General features: G+C 45.0%; 1 protein-coding gene across 2 annotated transcripts in view; it reads right to left on the reverse strand.

Annotated features, from left to right (window-relative positions):
* RUBCN (rubicon autophagy regulator) overlaps positions 1-21,356 on the reverse strand; it is a 170,595-nt gene that overhangs the window by 94,462 nt on the left and 54,777 nt on the right. For both annotated transcript variants that reach the window (XM_078666321.1, XM_078666320.1), the window contains exons 2-3: positions 6,371-6,524; positions 889-972 (exon numbers count right to left, since the gene is read on the reverse strand). In XM_078666321.1, the coding sequence (XP_078522447.1) occupies positions 889-972; positions 6,371-6,524 (238 nt within the window). The remainder of the gene's footprint in view (positions 1-888; positions 973-6,370; positions 6,525-21,356) is intronic.

The raw sequence follows: 21,356 nt of genomic DNA on the forward strand, positions 1-21,356 counted from the left end.
TCACTCCCTCCCTCAGTCACTCCTTCCCTCCCCTCACTCACCTTGTCTAGGTGTCCGGAGGCGCCGGGGCTCACCCAGCGGAGGTCGCACTCACTCCCTCCCTCAGTCACTCCTTCCCTCCCCTCACTCACCTTGTCCAGGTGTCCGGAGGCGCCGGGGCTCACCCAGCGGAGGTCGCACTCACTCCCTCAGTCACTCCTTCCCTCCCCTCACTCACCTTGTCCAGGTGTCCGGAGGCGCCGGGGCTCACCCAGCGGGGGTCAGCACTTACTCAGTCACTCACTCACTCCCTTGTCCAGGTGTCCGGAGGCGCCGGGGCTCACCCAGCGGAGGTCGCACTCACTCCCTCCCTCAGTCACTCCTTCCCTCCCCTCACTCACCTTGTCTAGGTGTCCGGAGGCGCCGGGGCTCACCCAGCGGAGGTCGCACTCACTCCCTCCCTCAGTCACTCCTTCCCTCCCCTCACTCACCTTGTCCAGGTGTCCGGAGGCGCCGGGGCTCACCCAGCGGAGGTCGCACTCACTCCCTCAGTCACTCCTTCCCTCCCCTCACTCACCTTGTCCAGGTGTCCGGAGGCGCCGGGGCTCAGCCAGCGGGGGTCAGCACTCACTCAGTCACTCACTCACTCCCTCACCTTGTCCAGGTGTCCGGAGGCGCCGGGGCTCACCCAGCGGAGGTCGCACTCACTCCCTCCCTCAGTCACTCCTTCCCTCCCCTCACTCACCTTGTCCAGGTGTCCGGAGGCGCCGGGGCTCACCCAGCGGAGGTCGCACTCACTCCCTCAGTCACTCCTTCCCTCCCCTCACTCACCTTGTCCAGGTGTCCGGAGGCGCCGGGGCTCAGCCAGCGGGGGTCAGCACTCACTCAGTCACTCACTCACTCCCTCACCTTGTCCAGGTGTCCGGAGGCGCCGGGGCTCACCCAGCGGAGGTCCTTCACGAACTGCCAGTAGTCCCGCTCCGAGTTGTAGGCCTGTGCGGGAGAGAGGCAGAGTTAGGCACAGCAATGGGCTGGATGTGAGGGGAGACCGACAGACGCACAGACAGCATTCTGGAAAGCACCACGTGCCGGCCGGGGCACGGAAACACAATCTGTGACATTTCTAGGAATGTAAACACGGAGGACAAACAAAACAACCCCTCCTCCCCCCGCCTGTAACACGTGACAACGGCGGGAGTGCACAGCGCCGGCGAGATGTGTGCTCCTGGACAGAAGGACGCGTGCACCCTCGCACCCTGGGCCTGGCTCGGCTCATAGTAACGCAGCCCCCCCCCCCCCTTCATCAACACAGACGGGGCAGCAGTGGCAGCTGGGCCGCGGCCCCACCCTGCTCGAACAGCCCCCAATGCCGTAGACCAGTGTTTCCCAAACTGTGGTCCGCGGACCCCCAGTGGTCCGTGACCATTCCCAGGGGGTCCGTAGGCAACAGTTTTAAAAGCACAGAAACATTCCAACAGTTTTAAAAGCACAGAAACGTTCCTTGTATAATTAGCAGTCTTCCAGCGACAATAAAAGTGTCAAGAGAATGCCAGTGATTAATGTACCTGCTGGAGCTGAGGAGAGTTTTGTTCAGTGGCAGCTTTGATTGAACTAATAGAGGGTTAATGTGCATACTGCAAAGAACGTGTATCATGCATCTTAGAAAGAAGTATTTTATGTGCATAGGTTCATGGTTACTGCTTTTGTCACAGAAATTATGTTGTTACTGTGCACTTCATAAGTGACAATCATAATTTAGCAGAGGGACCTATAAACTGTCATCAAAGAGCTGCTTGCAATCTGCATGGTACCAGTTATTAACTTATATTTTTCCCCAGTTATTCATTCTCCTGATGCTGCTAAAAAGATTTATTTGGGTGGAAATGCATTTTCAATGTTAAAGTCAGTGCTAGCCACTCTGTTATGTTCTGAATCCTGAGTTTGTGCTTTTCCAGACCAAGCACTCTTTAAACATTTTATATACACACTGATTTACATGTATGATTCAATGTCTCTATATGTGTGTGATGTCAAGTGCTGACATCCTACAATGGTATGAGAGATGCTATAAAACAAATGAAATACATGTGACAGAGGGGCTATTGATTCAATATAAAATACTAAGTGCCAGATGGACGATCTGTGTTTATATGCGCGAACGGGTTCGCGAACCCGTTTATGCATGCAAAAACCTATTGAGCCATGTACATAGCCTATTTCGCAAGTCGCAATTTGTTCGCTACTCGCTAAATAGGTTTTGCAACTTGCTATTTGGAAGGGGCATTCCCTTCCAAATAGGGAGTCTCAAAACCATGTACAAATGATTTGCGGTTGCAAAACAGTCGCAATTACCACCTACTTCAAGTAGATGGTAATGCATTTGCAAATGGGAAGGGGTCCCCAGGGGACCCTCCCCCTTTGCAAATGCATGCAAGATTATTTTTTTAAGGCAGGCAGTGGTCCCAGGGACCTCTGTCTGCCCTTAGAAAATGAAACGAAAATGTTTCATTTTCTTTTTTATTTTAAATGCATGGTAAACAGGCTGCACTTTTTTTTTTAACTGCTTTATTTAAAAGCAGTCCGAGACATGGTGGCCTGCAGAGCCCAGCAGGCCACCATCCCTGGGAGGGCTGGCATTCCCAATGGGCTCGCAAATTGCGAGAGGCTCATTAATATTAATGTACCTCGCAATTTGCGACCGCATTGGGAATCACAAACAATGTTTAACACACTGTTGTACATTTCATTTAGCGACTCGCAATTTGCCACTCGCAATGTGTCGCCAATTGCGAGGCGCTAAATGAAATGGTCGTACATCTGGCCCCAAAATTCTTAGTACTTTGAGTATTTGTTTTGTGTGCACACGTGTGTATTTTTTTCGAATTACTGTTTTAATTTTGAAATGTAACTCATACAAATTGCTTGGGGGTCCCCGGCTTCCAGTGGGGACTCAATAGGGGTCCTCAGGAGTCAAAAGTTTGGGAACCACTGCTGTAGACAGTGTCTTGGTACTAGTGTGAAGAAGTTAATGCCCCCTGGCCGATGGCTGAACTGGCAAATGGAGCAATAATCTTGGCTCGGTGTCCCACTCCGGCCTCTGGGCCCCGGTGCCACTGCACCTGCTGCACCAACAGAGCCTACGCCCCTGATTGCACCCAAGAACACCGTTATTGAGCCAGCCCCAGGGATGAGGACCCGGGCAATAGCAGGCTTGGAGGGGAGGGGGGAGGGGCTGCATGTTCCCTCTTCTTTAATATTAATGTTTGCCCCGGACAATGGGGTTTCCAGGGCCATTACAGTCTCGGGGGGCCGCACCCCCTCCCCATTGATTTAAAGGTAGGGCCCCAGAGGTATGGGGTCCCCTGGACGAAACCAGCTTGGGGGTGGGTGCACCCCCCACACACATACTCATGCCCTTCACCCCCCTGCCCACCCCCATCACCCAAACAATTCATTTATTTGACCCCCAAGACATGGCCCATCACAGGCTTCATATAAAAGCCAAAACAAAATGGCGGTATCGGGGCAAAAACCCAGATTTAAAAAAGGAATATTGGCCCCAGTCCTTCTGGGATCCCCCACTAGGGCTAGAGGGGGGCAGCATAACCCTACTCTGCCACTATATTTATATATATATATTTTAACAAACTCAGGACAGTTTTGTAATGGCTGCCTGCAATATTGGCTCTCATAGTGCGGCTAGCCACATCAGAGAGCTCATTCCTCCAGGACTCTTATTTCACTGGAACGAGTTGGCTCAAGGGGAAAAAAGCCCCTTTAGGAGAATCACTATTTTTACACTGGGTTTGAGGGACTCTCGTGGGAGTCCATCAAACCCAACTGTCCAGATAAACAAATATGTTTGATCCCGAATTTTTCATACACTACTGAACAGATTTATACCAAATCACAAAAAGTCGGCTTTCTGGTACAAGATTTAGCTTCCCGACAAATTTTATGCCATTCCGTTCAACAGTTATTGCACTATCAATGTTAAAAAAAATTCTATGGATAAATGCATGTGGTTTTTGCGTTTTGGACCCCATTCCCCTTTTTTCCTCTGTCCCCGCTTGACGGGTCACCCCAAAACTTTCCATGAAGATACTAGTCATAAAGGAGAACTTTAGTGAACGGTTAGTGAAACCGCACCAAAGTTAGTAGCAAACCAAAATAGAAATTTGCTATGGAAACACAGACTTAACTATAACTACCCAGTGGCAACTGTATTACCTGTTTAGGGTTTCCTACTGCTGAGAGGTACTGCATATAACACTGTGTAAAAGCCAGCATTGTGTGCATTTCGTTACTACTGCAGCTTCTAGCCCTGAAACATACTTGTCCGCTCTAGTGCTTCTGAAAGCTAAGGTGAGGTACAATCACCTGAGCTCATACAGACATCTGGTGGGGTAGGAACCTATGCAAACCGCACAGGAAGAACTTGGAGAAACCACTTCTTCAGAGCTAAGCTACGGTCTTCTACTACTCAATATGCCACAAGCAGCCGCGGTCTGTGCAAGTAACAGGGGCTGTGCAGGTAACAGGTTTGGGGCCGTGGGGGGGGGATTTCGAGGGACGATGCAAAGGGGAAATTAATTAAATAATTCATGTTCCCTCTGCATCGTCCCTTGAAATACCCCTCACCGCTTCCTTCACCGCTGTTACATGCATGGACCGCGGCTGCCCGAAGCTCCCGGCTTCCCTATTCAGGGGAATAACTGCCCCCTTCCACACATTTGTGTGGCGAGTACATGAGTGAGTGTACACCCCCCACCCCCACTACTACTACTACCTACCTACCGGGATTACTAGCCAGCAGGAAATCCCTATTTTCAGTGTCGTACAAGATTTCCATTTTATGTTCGCGTACACGCCATATGGTGTGCTTTTAGGAAATATATGTTGGATTTGGAGGGTCTAAATTTCTTCATATCTCTGGACCTGACCAAGCAAGACAGGGTCACCTAGCATTTAATAGCGTGGCTTCTTGCCTTACTTTCTGTTTTCCAAACGATGCGCTGATAAGGAGTGTGCTGAAGCTCATCAGGTTACAGCTTTGGGCTGTCAAGAGAAGCACTAGTAAGAGATACTCTCTTGGCTAGCATAAAAGTCCTATATGCACAATACCTGGACTTTATGACTAATCCTCTCGAAAGGAAGTTACACATTCAGTTTGGTTAGGCTCTTTACCACTCAAGACGTTCACTGTCAAATGGGTAACCCAATTAGAGTCCTAAATGATTTGTTAGTTATACAAATAATAAAGAATACATAGCTCAAGTTTTGTTTATCTGCACAGCATACTCACGCCTGGATTAGGCCAGTCTATTAATACGCTTAAGGAGCTAAGCAACAACATTAATAATCTTAAAATCTGATCTCAGACCCTTCTATGCTTGTGCTGTTGCCAAGTTTTTGGGTTACATGTGCACAATTAGAAGTAAAGCCTTGACAATGTGAATACTAGTTGTTTAGGTGATGAGCCTTGCATTTTACACCCTTCATCCTCTCAGTCTGTTCTTTACCTACCATCTCTTGCAGTTCAGACAGTGATCTTTTTACATTGCACTTTCCTCGAAATATGTTGTTATGCTGTCTATCTAAACCTATGTCATCTGTGCACTGTCCGGTGCCACAAATGAGTTCCCTAGTCGGGTTCTTAACATCAAATTGTTTTGATTTCTGAAACTGCATACTGGCACTTTATTAATAAGATTTGATGTGCTGCTATTCAGCGAAAGCCATTACTAGCTAAGTTGTCATAACTGATATGGACTCTGGTTTCTAAAAGTTTAAGATACTCTGTTTTTAATGTTTTATCTAGCACCTTTTGAAGTGTCGATAGCGACCTTTGCACGCTTCACTTTACATGAAATATGTCACGCTGCCTATCCACGCCTATGTCATCTACGAATGGCTTGGCGCCAATAACAAATTCCCTTGTTGGGCTTTTAACTTGAGAACGTTGTTTTCTGAATGTACTCGCCGGCACTTTATCAATAATGATTCTGTGAGCTGCTATTCAGCGAATGCCACTATCACCTAAGATGCTATAACGCTTATGAACTCTGTGGCTTCTGTTTGATTTGGACATTCAAAACACAATACAAGCAAAGTTAATAAAAACCATAACAATATAACAATATCCTTAAAAAAATAAAATACATTATTTTTTCTATTCTTGATGTTGTTTTTATGGATGTGTCTAATCCGAAATAAACATAATTTGACTGACTGAAAATCCTTATGTGCAGTGGTCAATACTGAGTGTATGAGTTGTGCTGCTCTTCCTTGAGAGCGCTGCAACACTAGGAAACCAAAACAGTCAAAAAATGCTTGCCCCGGCTTCACTGGACAGAAAGAGATAGACATCAGAAGACACTGCAAGTAGTACCTTATCGTGAGAAAGCCCATGGTGGAGGATGTTGTTCATGTCCCTGCAAAGCCGCTCCAGCCCGCCATACTTCACCCAGACGTTGGGGTTGTTGGTGGAGACCAGACCTTCTACTGTGGTCTTCAGACTGCCCAGCAGCTTCCAGTGCTCTGCCCTGCGGTAAAGGAGGACATGGGTCAATATTTAACAACAGATCTCATTTCTATGTTCTGTGCAGAATTGTACCGAGATATTAAAGTGATCATCAATGCGCAACCAAGTTTCACTTCATGACCGGGCAGCAGACCATCAGGCGGAAGAGCTGAAGCCTAGGTCTGAAAGAGGAAGCCAGGTGGAGAGGTTTGAGAAATTACCCAGTCTGTGCGTTCAACAAACATTTGTTTTACGAGGAATCCGCTCCTTACTGACCGCCTTCTGACTCCATCTACAGGGTCATTGATTACATTCATTCGCAATAATGATTAACTGGGAACAGAATGCATTGTACAGCTAAGACAGTCAGCTAAGACAAACCACTAGGCACCCAGCCTCCATCAAATAACCAAGTCTTGCTGAAATCACCCACACAAACACCCATCAACAGCACAAGAATACAACAATAACTATTGATCAAGAGAGTCAAAGAGTGAATGGCAATCCTCTTTCCGCACCACATAGTCAATTTATTCTCTAGTCACCAGGGGGATGTGTGAAGTATAGGTATAGCACTCCAAGCAAAAGTCAGTTCATAGGAATAGATGTCTAGCAAATGAAAAATTGCAAAGTTAGCACTTTTTTGCATTGAGATATATTCATGAAAGTATTGTATTGAAAGACAAACACCCGCAAGATGCCTTTTTTCCACTGACTCATTGACCAGAGCAGGAGAGGGGGGGGGGATCAGTTTCCTAGCTATGAAATGAGCTGCGTAAATTACTTTATTTATTAGCAATGACTTCTCAAACAGCACTACCAAAAAAATCAATGGATAATGTACTACTTAATAAGCAGTCAACAGCGAAAAAAAAAACCTAAACTTTCCATAATACCAGGCAGGCTCAGAGTATAAAGAGAAGACATACCAACAACAGAGAAGTCCTCCCACACTTAAGGATCTAAGCCTATACTTTCCTGACCAATACGAAAGAAGAATGTTCCAGATTGGTTAGCAGCTTGTAATTAATGTCTTATTTAATGAGAATGGAGACACATCCAATACGGTCTAAATAAATCATGAATGTATCTGATCTACCCCTCGATGCCCAAGTCAATGAATCACTCCATAGCCAACATCGCGATCCAATGGAGATTATGACGAATAAGAATGCAGTATAAAGGTTTCCAGTGATAATCTATGTCCCTTGTCATCATAACATGATCGCCCATACTTAGAGGATCTGAATAACTATAACCGATACACAACGCAGGGTAAATCTGCATATGTTAAAGCAAAGGCATTCATTGAATTCAATATTCCATCCCAATTTCTTAGAATGATTTGCTTCCACGGGTTACTCTAAAAATATTAACTCATATTAAACATCCCACTGATTTGCAGATATCAAAGTGTGATTTATTAATGGGTAATGGCAGATTAAGGGCCAGAAACAAAGGCGGGGGGGGATGAAAAGGGATAACCCATCTTAATTTCTCAGCGCCATTTTATATCATACCAACACACATTTCAAGGACTAACAAATGGTAGGGCATTCTTTATATAACCCTAGACAAATGTTGATATCCATTCCAACTCTGCATTTTAAAATGAGAAATAGCAAATTAAGTTGCCCATCAGTTGATAGGTCAATTGAACAGCAAGAAGATCCATGCACATCAAGGTGTGCTGGCTGCTCAACCACAGATAAAGCCAAGCTTCAGATTTTATTGCCAACCTTGTTAGGTTTTTAGATCCTTGGAGATACAAAAGTAATGGTCAATGTGAATCTTTTGAAGATTCAACAGTTAAACAAGTAAATTGGTTTAGGCATGCTAATCACCTGAAAATTTGTCCACCCTAAAATCATAACTGGAATAGAATTCAGTTTTAAGAGATTAGCACAACCACTCTATACTTTAGCTAATAATCAAAGCGACTCTGCACTTATACAGTGCACAGTCGAACAATACATGTGGTCCCAAATACCATATTCTTAACCACCACAAAACTGTCCCCTACGGTAGTAGCCCTCTCCAGGTACCACTCGTTTTCTTCAATTTCGAAGAATTAGACACATCCAGATGAGTTTTCATGATATGAGTTCCCCGACAATGCTACCAAGACCATGATAATATCACTGCTTCATGAAAGTTATTTACATTTGTCAGCTTTACTCAGTGTAATTTTTCCTGGAGATACATTATCTTTTGATGACTTACTTCTAAATCGAATTCAAACCTGATGCTGGAATGAGATGCACTTTATACCGAAAGCTAGAAATACATAAATACCTGTACAACACGTGCTGATAATGCTACCAAAGGAAAGTCCAATCTCATTGTAAAATGCACGTACAGCTATGCCAGTCACAATCACAAATTCGAATAATCTAGGTAAATTTTTGGGCTGCACCCTCATTCGTGAACGTCTTTCTAGAATACATGATCGTACTGTAGTGATCAGGCATTATCCCAAATTCCGGTCTAGTTTTTCCTACATTTCTTCCCCCCCCCAAAAAAAATCAGTTTTAAGTGTTATCTCACAGACTTTTCTCTCTCAAGTGTTCCACCTTCGTGCTAGATGTGGTCTGGCCAGATCAGGATAAAAGCGTAGGGAGAGTCGAGAACTTCCCATAAGTTTATTACGCAGACCTTCTGCTGATATCCATAAAACTTAAAATAATTTAGTCTGCAGTTTTTTTGTGGGAGTTCAACTTCTTCAAGAATTAGTTTTACTTCCCATATTGGCGAGTCTGGTTCTTTCACAGCACAAGTATGGCTGTGTCAAAAGCTATTAGGATCTGAAAGTATTTGGTTGTATTAAACATTTGTGTCTGCACAAGTTGCGCTAATAAAGTAATTAGTGGAAAGTGAAAATTAGGTGCAAAGAAACCGTTTGCGCTGGGTTTTGGCTTGGATTTTGTGTCCAACTTGAAATGAAGCCCATGGTAGTTGTGTTGCTACTTAGTATGCGATGGGAAACCTCTGCCAGACCCTACCGCAGGGCATATTCCCTAATAGGGTTGAACTGCACTTTCTGAAAATGAAGATAATCAACTTTTTGACTGATAAGGGAAACTTGCTGGGTCTTCCAGTGAACAGTACTGAAATGAAGAGTATTGAATTGCCACTGTAGATACTGTTGGTTGAGACATCATTTATTTACCTGTTCAAACCTAGGATGGTTGGGTCATTGGTTGTCGAATGGGTATAATTCAGGTTACTGCTGGCTAATTTCCTATGATGTATAAAAAGTGTCATTATTTTAATTGAGTTTTGCCACATATGGAGCGTTGAGAAATCAGCTTACAAACGGTGAAATACGTTTTGGGTGGAACTTTGGATTTCCCAATTTTTTTATGTAATTTGTGTCAATGGTGCAAATTATTAATCTCTAAGAATTAGTCGAATGTGGTATTATCCATCCATCTATGGTTTAATATTGTATTTGACTATAGACCTTATTTGACATTTCTGACAAACTAACTATATTTGTGTAAATAAATTTGTAAATAATTCAATAAAAATCGTTTTTTGTTATTGGGTGCGTCAGATTGCCGTGTTTTTTTTTTTTAAAAACATAAAATGTACATCAAGTCACACTATGGGTTGCCATTAGCAGAGCAGGGTTCCCTTTCTTCAATGCAGAGGAATCAGAGTTCACTCAGTTTTCATTCTTTACGAGCACCTTGTTTCTTAAGATGGCCGACTCAAACAGGTCTATCCGCGCTCTGTCAGAGCCCCAAGCAGACACCTTGTGTCATCTTTAGTTTCTAAGTCATACCTCGGTCCCAAAAAGAAGAGTACGTCACTGAAAGGATGGTGAAGATGCAGGTTGTCACACTGAGTGAAGGGACCACCCTGAACAGCTCTGTAGGTAAAGGGAATACCAAGCACCAAACATGTGACACACCTGAGAGATGCCACTGGCACAATCTAGAGTAGTTGGCAGTGCCAGAATTTATTTTCCATACCTAAGACTACAACGACCTAACTCAGTAATGGCCATGGTTTGTCTGGTCTCAGGACCCAGGCACTGGCACAGTTCAAGCAGGCAAAAAAACTAAATTATAAAAGGATTGCCGAATTGACAAAAATACACTACAAAGCCAACAGGCCACCTTGTGGTGGTCTTTTTTTAAGCCTTATGAAGAAACACTAAAAGATGGCCACCAAGCATGCACATGCATGCTTGGCAGCCGCTCTGTAATGATTTTGTAGAGGTTTATGAAAACTATTACAAGATGGCCACCATGCACGCACATGCTGAGCAGCCATACAGATATGTGTTTTCCAGTGTAGATTGCTGGGTGACACTTTGTCAATGCTTATGATGCAATTCAAAAAGCATTGGGAAAGTCAAATCCAGAAGCAGATGATGGAAAGGACTATAACCTGCATAGGGGAGTGGAGGGTGGGCAAAAAGACAATGAGGAAATGGTGGGGGAATTGGGGCGAGGTTACCATGGGGGACTACTTAAAATCCCTGGCAAAGCATGCACATTTCACAATGTGACATGTCTTCAAGGACAGCCAAACCATGGCAACACTTAAACAAGCATTTGCAATGCAATAGGTCTTGCATTTGTGAAAGTTTGAGCTATTGGCATAGTAAATAACAATGCCTTTTATTTTTATTAATATAAAAAAAGATGATATCTACTGGGAATTACGTAGTACAGTACTACTGTATTGATGAGCAGTATTGACCCTTAACATATACAATGATTTGAAGGAAAGGCGTGTATTGTTATTTTCATGATGTTCTTGATAAGCTGAAGGGACTACCTGCCTATTGTATTTTTCTGATTGTACTGATTGCATTTTCATTTTGAACACAAGTATAAATGCGAATAAAAATATATATTTTTTTAAAAAACAAGGCCTTTTATTTTTGTGTTTATTTTAAAACAGATAAAAGGCAATGTAATTTACAATGCCAATAGCTTAAACTCTCGCAAAGGCAAGACCTATTGCATTGCAAATACGTGCTATAATAATAAAAAAAAGCGTTAGGAGAAAGCGTGTCGACAAAGGTACTTGAGAAAATAGTGCTCGGAGGCTGTAATTAAAGCCTACCGAGCAACAACAGACTTTTCAGGGGTTGTCACCAGGGGAGGTTACAAAATGAGACAAGGCGGGTACTAACTAGGAGGCTTGTTTCCGGTTCAGGGAGAACCTGTCTTGGCTGTTCGGGCTGGACTGTTCCCATGAGGTACAGGGTCAACATTGATTTGCATATGGCCAGGTCTTAACTGAGCAAAAGAATGATAGATTTAACCCACATGTCTTGACTAAGGGGAGAAATATTTTGAGTTGTTCTGCATTCCGTCCACCAATTGTGTGTCTTCTGACGACTAAGATAACTGCCTTTCCTCTAAAGTTTGCTACCAGAAGCGGCCTTTTACCCGAAATAGGGACAGTCGTTGGTGGCTGATAATAATTTTGAATTAAGAGCAGATCTATTATTTGCTTAGTGGCTCTGGTTAGGTTACTCCAGAGAGACTGCACTTGCAGAGGCATTAGTAGATCAATTTTTAAGTGTTTTAAGACACACAAACTAAGAGCAGAGACCGGGAGATATAGATGTTAAGCGTTGGTACTTGCAGGTCTGCCTTTTTCACTGTGGTGCTTTGAGAGGTGCGCAACGCGAGTATACAGGAGCACACTACCACAGTCTAGTTCCAACTTGCTTTTGAGTAGAAAAATACAAACAGTCACATATCTCTGTGATAATATATTTGTTAAAGGGATTCTGCTGAGGAACAGAACTATGCTTAGGGCCAAATAACATCAGCTTGTAGGGGCTGAGTCACCATACCACCTCATTATCTATGAGCCCGAGTCCGACTAGCTATAGTGCCTCACTTGCCCTTCTAACCTTACCAGAGAAACGAGTGACCCCAGAACACAACACTCTTGACCCTCTCAGGGATCGCAGTCACAGGACACACCCTTTCGCTCTCTCACTCATACTTGTCCACAATAAGATAAACAAGTGACACAAAGGAAGTGTATAATATTTAAACTATTGTGCTCCAAGATTCAGTATTTGCGTCACAATTTGAAAGCAAATACATATCGCATATCATTAGCATGATTAAACCACAGACCATAAAAAGCCCTGTCTTATAAAACAGATTAGCTTCAACCCTTCCCCCCATTCCTACTGAAGCTAAATGATTATATATTTTGGAACTCTGGGATTAGTGGCAGCCCGCACCTTATCTGAGATGTAGGACATCCACCTATGTATGCTGACACAGCACTCTTGCTTCCAGAAATTTTCTAAGTGTGTTTTTTTCTCAGAACCCTTGTCCTCGGTTATATGACAAGAAGTGTGTGTTTGTAAACAGCGGGTGCACTTTGTTATGTCTAGGTGCTAGTGTCTGACCAGCAAGATTAACAAGGGGCATTGTTGTTTGACCTTGTCTGGTGTGTTCAGACCAAATCCCAAGAAAATAATAAAATACAAAAACATGTGCAGGTTCTGGTTGAAAATACAATGTGGCACAAAACAAGAGTGGTAAGTAATATCATGTGCAAAAAGAAAAGTGGCCTACAACGCGCACCGTTAAGCTAAAATAGGGACCACTACAATGGGTCATGTAAAAAATACAGGGCAAATTCAGTCTGCCTTACTACACCTAGGTGATGCACCTAATGTAGCTGCATTAAATAGGCCTGTGGTTATAAAGATAGCAGAAAAATGGTCCCCTGTTAAGTGAACACATCCAAAAGGTGTTTGTTTTTATTTTTAACCCATCTGAACAATACTGCAGAAGGCTCTGTACCGGGTGTTCCCAGGCGAAAGGTGTGATAAAATAGGTTTTTTGTAGGTTCACCCTGACTTTTTGCCCCCATTTTGACTACTGGGCATAGGCGTACCACTCAGAAAATGCCCCAAACCCTGCAAATCAGGAATCAGTGCATGTGTTCTGACCCTTTAAAAGTGTATACTTAATTGGCTTACCCTTAATTGAATACACTAACTTAATGTAAGAACCTGTTATATGGAATCCAGGGCCTGTAAGTTAAGGGGCCTCTTGTGGACAGCAGCAACAGTTGTGCCAACACGAGTGAGACAAAGTAAAAGCCTGACTTTCACCCTGCCACTGGCTGTTAGGGCAACTTTGAACTGCTAACTCGACTTTGCCATTTCAAGCCATGGCAAAGCCCAAGCCTTCCTTTTCAATATGTGTAAGTCACCCCTACAACAGGCCTGCCGAACTCTAAAGGCAGGGTGCATTATATTAAAATGCTAGACCTGTATTTTCATTTTTTAAGGCCCTAAGACTAAAAAACAACATTGTTTTACTGCTAAAAGGCATGTATCCACACTGGTGAGTGCCGAGTTGCAGGGTGACATCTCAGCCTTGCTAAATTCTGAACGGGACTACTGAGGTTCGTACTTCAAGATATCAAAAGAATCAGTGCATGAAATCAGACTTAATTGTTAAATCGAATTTAATTTCACTAGTGGGCACAACTTAGCAAGTTGCCACTTTGTTGCCCAAGATTGTCCAGTGCCCGTTTACAGTTGCACACAAAGGACTGTCCTCAGGACAGCTTCCTGGTCTCCTGGGGAGAAGTAGGAATGACTCCCAGGAAAGCCTAAAAGGTCCTACCAGTGGAGGAGAGGTTATCTTCACCTGGCAGGAAAGGCCACACAGTGTGCAAGTCCAAAAGGCGCCTTTGATGGGCAAATGCTAAGCAAGCACACACAAAGAAAGGTTGATCCTTTGTTTAGGGAGACAGGAGGGCGTCATGAAGGGTGAGGGGAAAACATTGGTCTGACCATTTTTCCTGTGGGCATATAGCACAAGAGGTAGCCACACCCCTGGGTTTGGCTACCAATCCACAAGCCGAGAAAGGGGTTCTGCTATCTTCTGAGAAGGCAGAGCATGGCATTCTGGGATAGCCAGATGTCCCACTTCACAGGAAATTGTCATCAGATGGGAGGGACCCAAGAAGCCCAATTAGCTAATGATCACCTTACCTGAATGCACTTTTCGTACATAAGAATGGCATCCTTGGGCCCCAGACCTTAGATCATGTCTGTACTGGAGACAGGACTGGAGACAGGACTGAAGGCGGACTGCCATGCTGACCTTAGAGCCAGGAAAGAGAGGTTGCACCAAAGATTGGACTGCACCGCTGATCCTTAAACTAGCAAAGAGTTCTGTGGCTGTGGTGCCTGATTCGAGCAAAAGTCAACCCCAAGCCCTGGACAGATGAGGTGACTGCAGGAGTCAGATGAGGTGACTTGAGGAGTCATCTGGCTGACTTGCTGATGCAGTACCAAGGCCTCAAAAAAAGGAGAAATCCAGCCATGGCGAGTTGGTAGCCAAGATCACTGGATTATCACTCCTCGCCGAAGTGCAGCTGGGGAGACCAAGTCCCACCACTCAGAAGTTGCACCAGAGTCTGCTGGACCAGGGACAGTCTTCGGAGTGCAGTTTAGTCACCCAGAGCACAGGCTATCGTAAGAAGAAGAGATCTGCTGGTTTCACAGTAGCCGAAGACCAGTGGCAACTGGTTAAGTGCTGGACTGCATATGGACTTCAACCACGGTGGCCAAAGTCGTCCTACCGTGTTCGTGGATGGAGGGGTGGCCCAAAAAAAGACCCCTGTCAATTGCAGTACTGACAACAGCATCCTTTAGCATCTTCCGCATCCTGTATCCCTGGCCATCAGGACCACTCCATTAGAATCAATGGCAAGTTGCCATGGATGCTGGAACTGGACTGAGGACTGCTTTCTTGTTGAGGTTAACTGGCCTGTTGGACTTTGTTAGTCCCCCTGACCTGGTCCCTGCTGGACTGGGTCACCCGAACTAACTGTAAGGGGCCTCAGACTATGTATTAGAAAACAATCGCAGAGGAGTTAGCACGATTGAAGCCTGTGAGCAAGGCAGAGAGTAGGATTAGTGACAGAAACGGCATGCTGAGTGGACGTGTTTTCTAGATCTCTCCTTTTCCAGAGAGGAAAGAGCTAGAAAAGACATGCGCTCCCCCATGGAGCGCTGGAAGCAAAAGAATTAAAAAGTAGCTCCCTGATGTAGCGGTGTGAAAGGATGCAACTCATCCAACTAAAAGCATGGAAATTAGACTATGCTCCAGGGGAGAGACAGGAAGGAAAGCTTCAGAATATGAACCAATGCGACTGACAAGAAAACCAACCAGTGGTAAACAATGGGTTGACCCAATACCCACTATAAGTATTGGTACTGTCCAGAACGGGTAATTGACCCATCACAGCGCTAACCATATGAACCAACTTCTCCTGTGACAAAGTGTCTCAGATCAATAGGGAACAAAACGGTGACAAAAAATTCAAAATGAATATGGGGTAATGAAACTACATCCTCAGTACCCCAAACACAGCACTGTCAGAGGAATCAGACAGCCAGAGATGATGAACAGGTAATCGAGAAAACAAAAAACACTATTAAAAGCTGTAAGCTAGACCGAAGAAAATAGACCCACTATAGATTGATGCATTATAGTAGGCTGCTATGGGTAGGTCTCAAGCTAACTGTAGGTAGCTCTCGAGGGGACTAAGTAGCTCATCCGTGTGCAGCCCGGCCTACTAAATTAGAAACGTTTGCTTGGTTAACTTTATTTATGTATAAAAAATTTGAGTGTGTATAAGAGACAAAAATGTGCTTCTTTTCAGAACTCAAAAGCTGGTATTTGGAGAAAAATGGCTGAGTTTCCAAAATGTATTTACATTAGATATTTGAGAGAAATTATGTGGCACTGGTGAGACTTTTTACAAATGTTATTACCTTTGTACCAGAGGCCTTGCAGCTAAGACTGCTCTGTATTATCTATGCAGTGCCATCAAATATTGACAAAGCCTTTTCTGCATTACGGTCAGAAACCATGCCTGATGAACTGAGTTGATCGCTTGCAGTAATCTTGAAATGGGGACCACTAATGTAATATTGTTTGTGGTCAATATTACAACACAGCAAACACAAGGAGATGGTGGACGGAGCTCTGAAACTTTTCAGACACTCACCCCCAGTCACTGATGTGGGTTGAGTCTCTCATCGGTCTTTAGCTCACTCCGCCACCTCAGTTCAGACACAGCTATATGTAAATCGGTCTTGACCCAGAGTCTCATGGGAAGCGTCCAGACCGAACTGCCAAGCCAGGTCTTTCCTGAACCAGAAACAAGCATCCTGGGACCGGTTTCGCTTTAACACCCATCTTCAGCCAGGCTAACTTGAATCCAGAGGCAAAATGAGTAAGGGACCCACGTCTGGGCATGCCCTGCCAAATTAAGGCGAACAAAGCAAACACAAGGAGATGATGGGCAGAACGCTGAAACTTTTCAGACACTCACCCCCAGTCACAGATCTGGGCTGAATCCGTTATCATTCTTTAGCTCACTTCGCCACCCCAGTTCAGACCCAGCTAATATTACAACACTACTAATTTTAGGAGCTTTGGATGTGTTTCATTGAGCAGAAGTAGCTCAGAAAGGTTGGAGACTGTATTATAGAAAGAAATGTAACACGGGCGCCCTCTTGTGGCAACGTGAAGTAAAGAAACACAATCCACGTCTTTCTCTGGCTCGCACTTTGCTACTGGCGGAAAAAATTACCCATGAGTCACATCCAAAATATGCATACACGAGCCTCCACATCAACACACCCAGGGTCAAGAGGTGCCAAGAGCAACCGGGGACAGATTTAAACCCCACATCACCCACGCTGCACGGCGAGGAACCCCCGCTCACCAACCACCGAGGCAAAGCAACACGCCCAAGGAGGCCGAGGCTGAACTCACATCGAAAGGATAAAAGGAACCAGGCCGTGGTTTGGGAGCCACAGAAGGCGCGTCAGTGGCCCCTCTGGGGAAACCAAGTCAGCAAAATGGGAGAGGTGACGCATGAGGCTAGAATGACAGCCGAGGAGGAACCACCGGCAAAAATCTGTGACCAGTAAATCCGAGGTGAATAACACGGCTACCTGTCTGCTAGGTATTGGGTCAGGGAAGGACAAAATCTGCCTCTGTAAAAACACACCGATGTAAAGTGAGAAGCAGGACTTTAAGTGACAAAACCCTCAAAGCACCCATCTGCGACTTCCGGCCAGAGCTGTGTTTATTGTGTCGGAACATCTAAAAAGAGCGATTCTGAGAATGCACTCCATTCAGCAAAAAAAAAAAAAAAAAAACCATGCAACCTACATTTTCCCCAAGTCAGCAAGTTCTCCAGGACCCGTGGAAGTAGGGAGCAATGGGATAGTAAATGTCAAAAGTATTGCCAGTTGCCTCTTGCGCCTCAGGAAACAGACACTTGCGTAAGCTCAGTTAATTCCCATATAATTCCCTTTTATGCCTTTATTTCAGGGGGTGGCGACGTCGAACGCTCACAGGTGACTCTTGGAAGGAGATGTACCCTCAGGTGAGCTGTGAGCAGCTTCAGATAACATCTAAACTACATTCAATGACTATTTAAAGAGCACAAGGCTCCCGCAGGCAGCATGGCATGGCCTAAAGGCAAGACGAGAACCGAAGAGAGCGGCCTGCAGAACAGGAATGTTTTCAAGATCCTGCAGAACTGGTCCAATCAGATTTCTATCATAAAAAAAAAAACTGGTTCTGTAGTTTAGCAAAGTTTCATCTGCCACCGCCAGACAATTTTGTCATCACCTTGACATGGGGGGCTACAGCCACTTATGATAAAAGGAGCTCCACTTTAGTTGGACCCTGTTTCCAGGACACTTACTTTGGTGTGGGGGACCACATTTTTGAAAATATCCCGTTAAAGTATTCTCGATGAACTGTGGGACAGGTCTCGAGTCGTCCAGAAATGATGAAAAACGTAAGAAGGAGCAAGGTCGTGGCCCCAGGGGCTTTCAACTCTACATTGCTAATCTTTAAACTGCCATATTTCCCGGTCCGTGCCTCAATGGTTATCTTTCCCTGCTTATATACATTCAGTGGTCCCTGGCCTGTAGAAATGGTTTCCTGGTCTCATCTCTCTTCTACCTCTTCGCTGCTCCTTCACCTGTCTGCCTAACAACGTTTTTCTGCTTCATATTTCTGTGGATGTTATTGTAGCTGTTTATATGATGAATGCCCGAACGCTTTGGTAAAATATTAAGAAACTAAAAGAAATTCTACTGATGGACTTGTAAGAAGTGGATGGTGGATGTAGTTAAAAGGAAATGTTCTAACCAGAGGAACGAAAATAAAAATAGCCAGAAGTGCTACATTTTCAACTCAAATCAGGATAAGAGAAGCAGAAAAGAGCTTGTATTAACAAAGCATTGATATGAATCCCACTCTAAGAAATGGGAGAACCTTTTGTCCGCTGATCATGACAGACTGATACAGACCTTTAAACAGAGGTCCTCTTCAGCAGAGCAGGCTGTGCTGACCAGTGCTGGTAGCAAGCCTGGTCCAAGCAGAGAGGACACACAAACTGTGCCCAGTCGTTTCCAGCCCTTTCTGCAGAGAATGCCTGTGTCATGTGCGCTGGTCATGGATTAAGTGAAAGTGAATGCCAATACAATTAGAATGACTAACACCACAATTTACTTCACACATGACACCAATACACTGGCCGCAGGCTTCATATTCTGATCATTGACACTCCGGGGTAGTCCAAGGGCTCAGCCGCTGCTTGACTTAAAACTCCTGCAGCAACTCAGAATCATCTCAGTTTTTAAATCTGAGCAATCAACATAGGATGAATCCACGCGAGCTTCTGGCTGCGATATGTGTTGATTATCAGTGGCAGTGCACAGCTTTCGAAGATTTTTTAAATTATTTTTGGGATTTCGATCAGCGCTGCTTGAAACACTGGCGCACATTCAGATGAGGACTGTCTCTTCAACACCAGCACCTAGCATAGACAGCGTCAGCACTCCTTAATTTGTGGCTAGCCAGTGCGACTCAATATCGCAAGATCACCATGGCATCAACGGGTTGTTGAGTCCAGCATCCTCTGTGACTGCTTGGTCTTTTCTTGGCTGTTGGCGACCACTGCGGGTGACACCAACCTAAACTTGGCCACTTCCGACAAGCGCGCTGCTCCAGTTTAGAAAGTAAATTATGTTCACACCACACTCCAAGAGCGAAGTCAATCAATCATCTTGCACCGCCTTGCCTTACTTCATTGATCCTCACCATGTTCATTTGCCAAAATAATTGGCCAAACTTTAGAGAGGTCACTGCTGCATGAAGCAGCAACAGCAAAGATTCACTGGTTCCATGGCAACAGTTGTTAAACTCGCTGACTTACCAAAGGCACGTAACAAGCGAGCGACAAGTGAGTCACAGCTGTGGATTGGATCGAAGCCTCGCTCAATGAGTTTTGGTGGACTTCAGTGTTTGCCTGGATATAGATGGTGTTTTATAGGAGCAGCAAGGACAAGGGGATAGTGGAGCACCTTCCAATGTGAAGGTGGCCTCGCAACTCCAAGTACACTCCTGAAAGACAAGAAAGAAAGGCTGCAGGAGAAGGGAACAGGAGGACAGGACCTGCACGAACAAGTGTTAGGGCAGGGACAGCATTCGGTTCTCAGACTTCACCAGGACTTTCCACTTCTTACAGGAGGTGGTGGGATCACAGATTAAGACACCTTTGAGAGACGATTCCACGGGGAGAGACCAGAGCAAGAGACAGCTCTGATGGAGTAAACGGGAGTTCTCCTAGGGCACTACTCACAGCAGGGTCTTATTACCCCAAGAGTTAAGTCTCCTACTTAATTCACATCAGTTAAGCCGTACATAGCTGGAGGCTTTCAGGAACATGTCTAAATGATGCTGACATTCCAATAAGAAGGGTTCTTGCAGGTTCCCTTAGTGTTGGGGCAATGTAGTAGACCCAGGCGACCACCTCCAGGAGTGTAGCCAAAAGACAGACTCAATGACGACAGAATCTCCTTAAAACATTCTTTGCACCACAATCTTTGTTTTGAAGGTTATTGCAAAGATGACACTTCAAGATGAAGGTAAGAAGTCAATTTATCGGCGAGCAAGCGGGTAACGTGTCAACACTACCTAACCACCATCCAACTGACAACTTATTACATTCCACAACCCCACAACTTATGGTATCCTGTTACCTAGGTACTGGTAACCAGGATACCATAGTTATCAAAGCTGGCGAATCGCTTAAAGCAGCCCACCAGGGAAGTTCGACGGTTCACAAGAGATGCTGAAGAGGTGGGGTCAAAGGTCAATCAGGAGCTTAAACAAACAAACACCTCTGCGGTCCAAAGATGCAGGGTGGGCCCACAGCTCTGGAGCTGGAATAGGGTGGACAGGAGTGAGGTGAAAGGTAGTACAGGTATAATTAGAGTGATGTTCAGAAAACCAGTATACGTCATCAGCAGGCAACATGTCGACGCGAGTTACCTCAGCAAACTACAAAGAGATCTCACACTTAGGGACAAGACTTCCCCACCTAAACACCCTGCATGTTACGGACTGCAGTCGGCCGCCGTGCGTCACCCAGAGATTGTATTAACACGGAGGCCTGACAGCCAGGGAGTGGAGCGCGGGGTGACTGCGGCCCGCGGAATGTGACTACTCAGCACGGAAGAACTTCACAGCTCCGTGCAGAAGCCATCTTACCTTCAGCATATTTCTCCCTCGGTGGAAAAACTAAGACATTCCTGTTCATGGACTCCAGGCTTGGTAAAGTGGGCAGCAGAGAAGAAAAGGGAGAAACGCATCCATCGACAGGCTGTCTACACTAACGCATCACACACTCAGTCCGTGTGTCTAAAGTCCCACACCAGCCCAGCAACTTATAACATTATCCGCTAATTAAACAACAGTGCACAGATTAACCCCTTCCACGCTGATGACGAACTCAGCTCGTC

This window comes from Lissotriton helveticus, chromosome 11 (assembly GCF_964261635.1).
Source record: "Lissotriton helveticus chromosome 11, aLisHel1.1, whole genome shotgun sequence".
Lineage (NCBI taxonomy): Eukaryota > Metazoa > Chordata > Amphibia > Caudata > Salamandridae > Lissotriton > Lissotriton helveticus.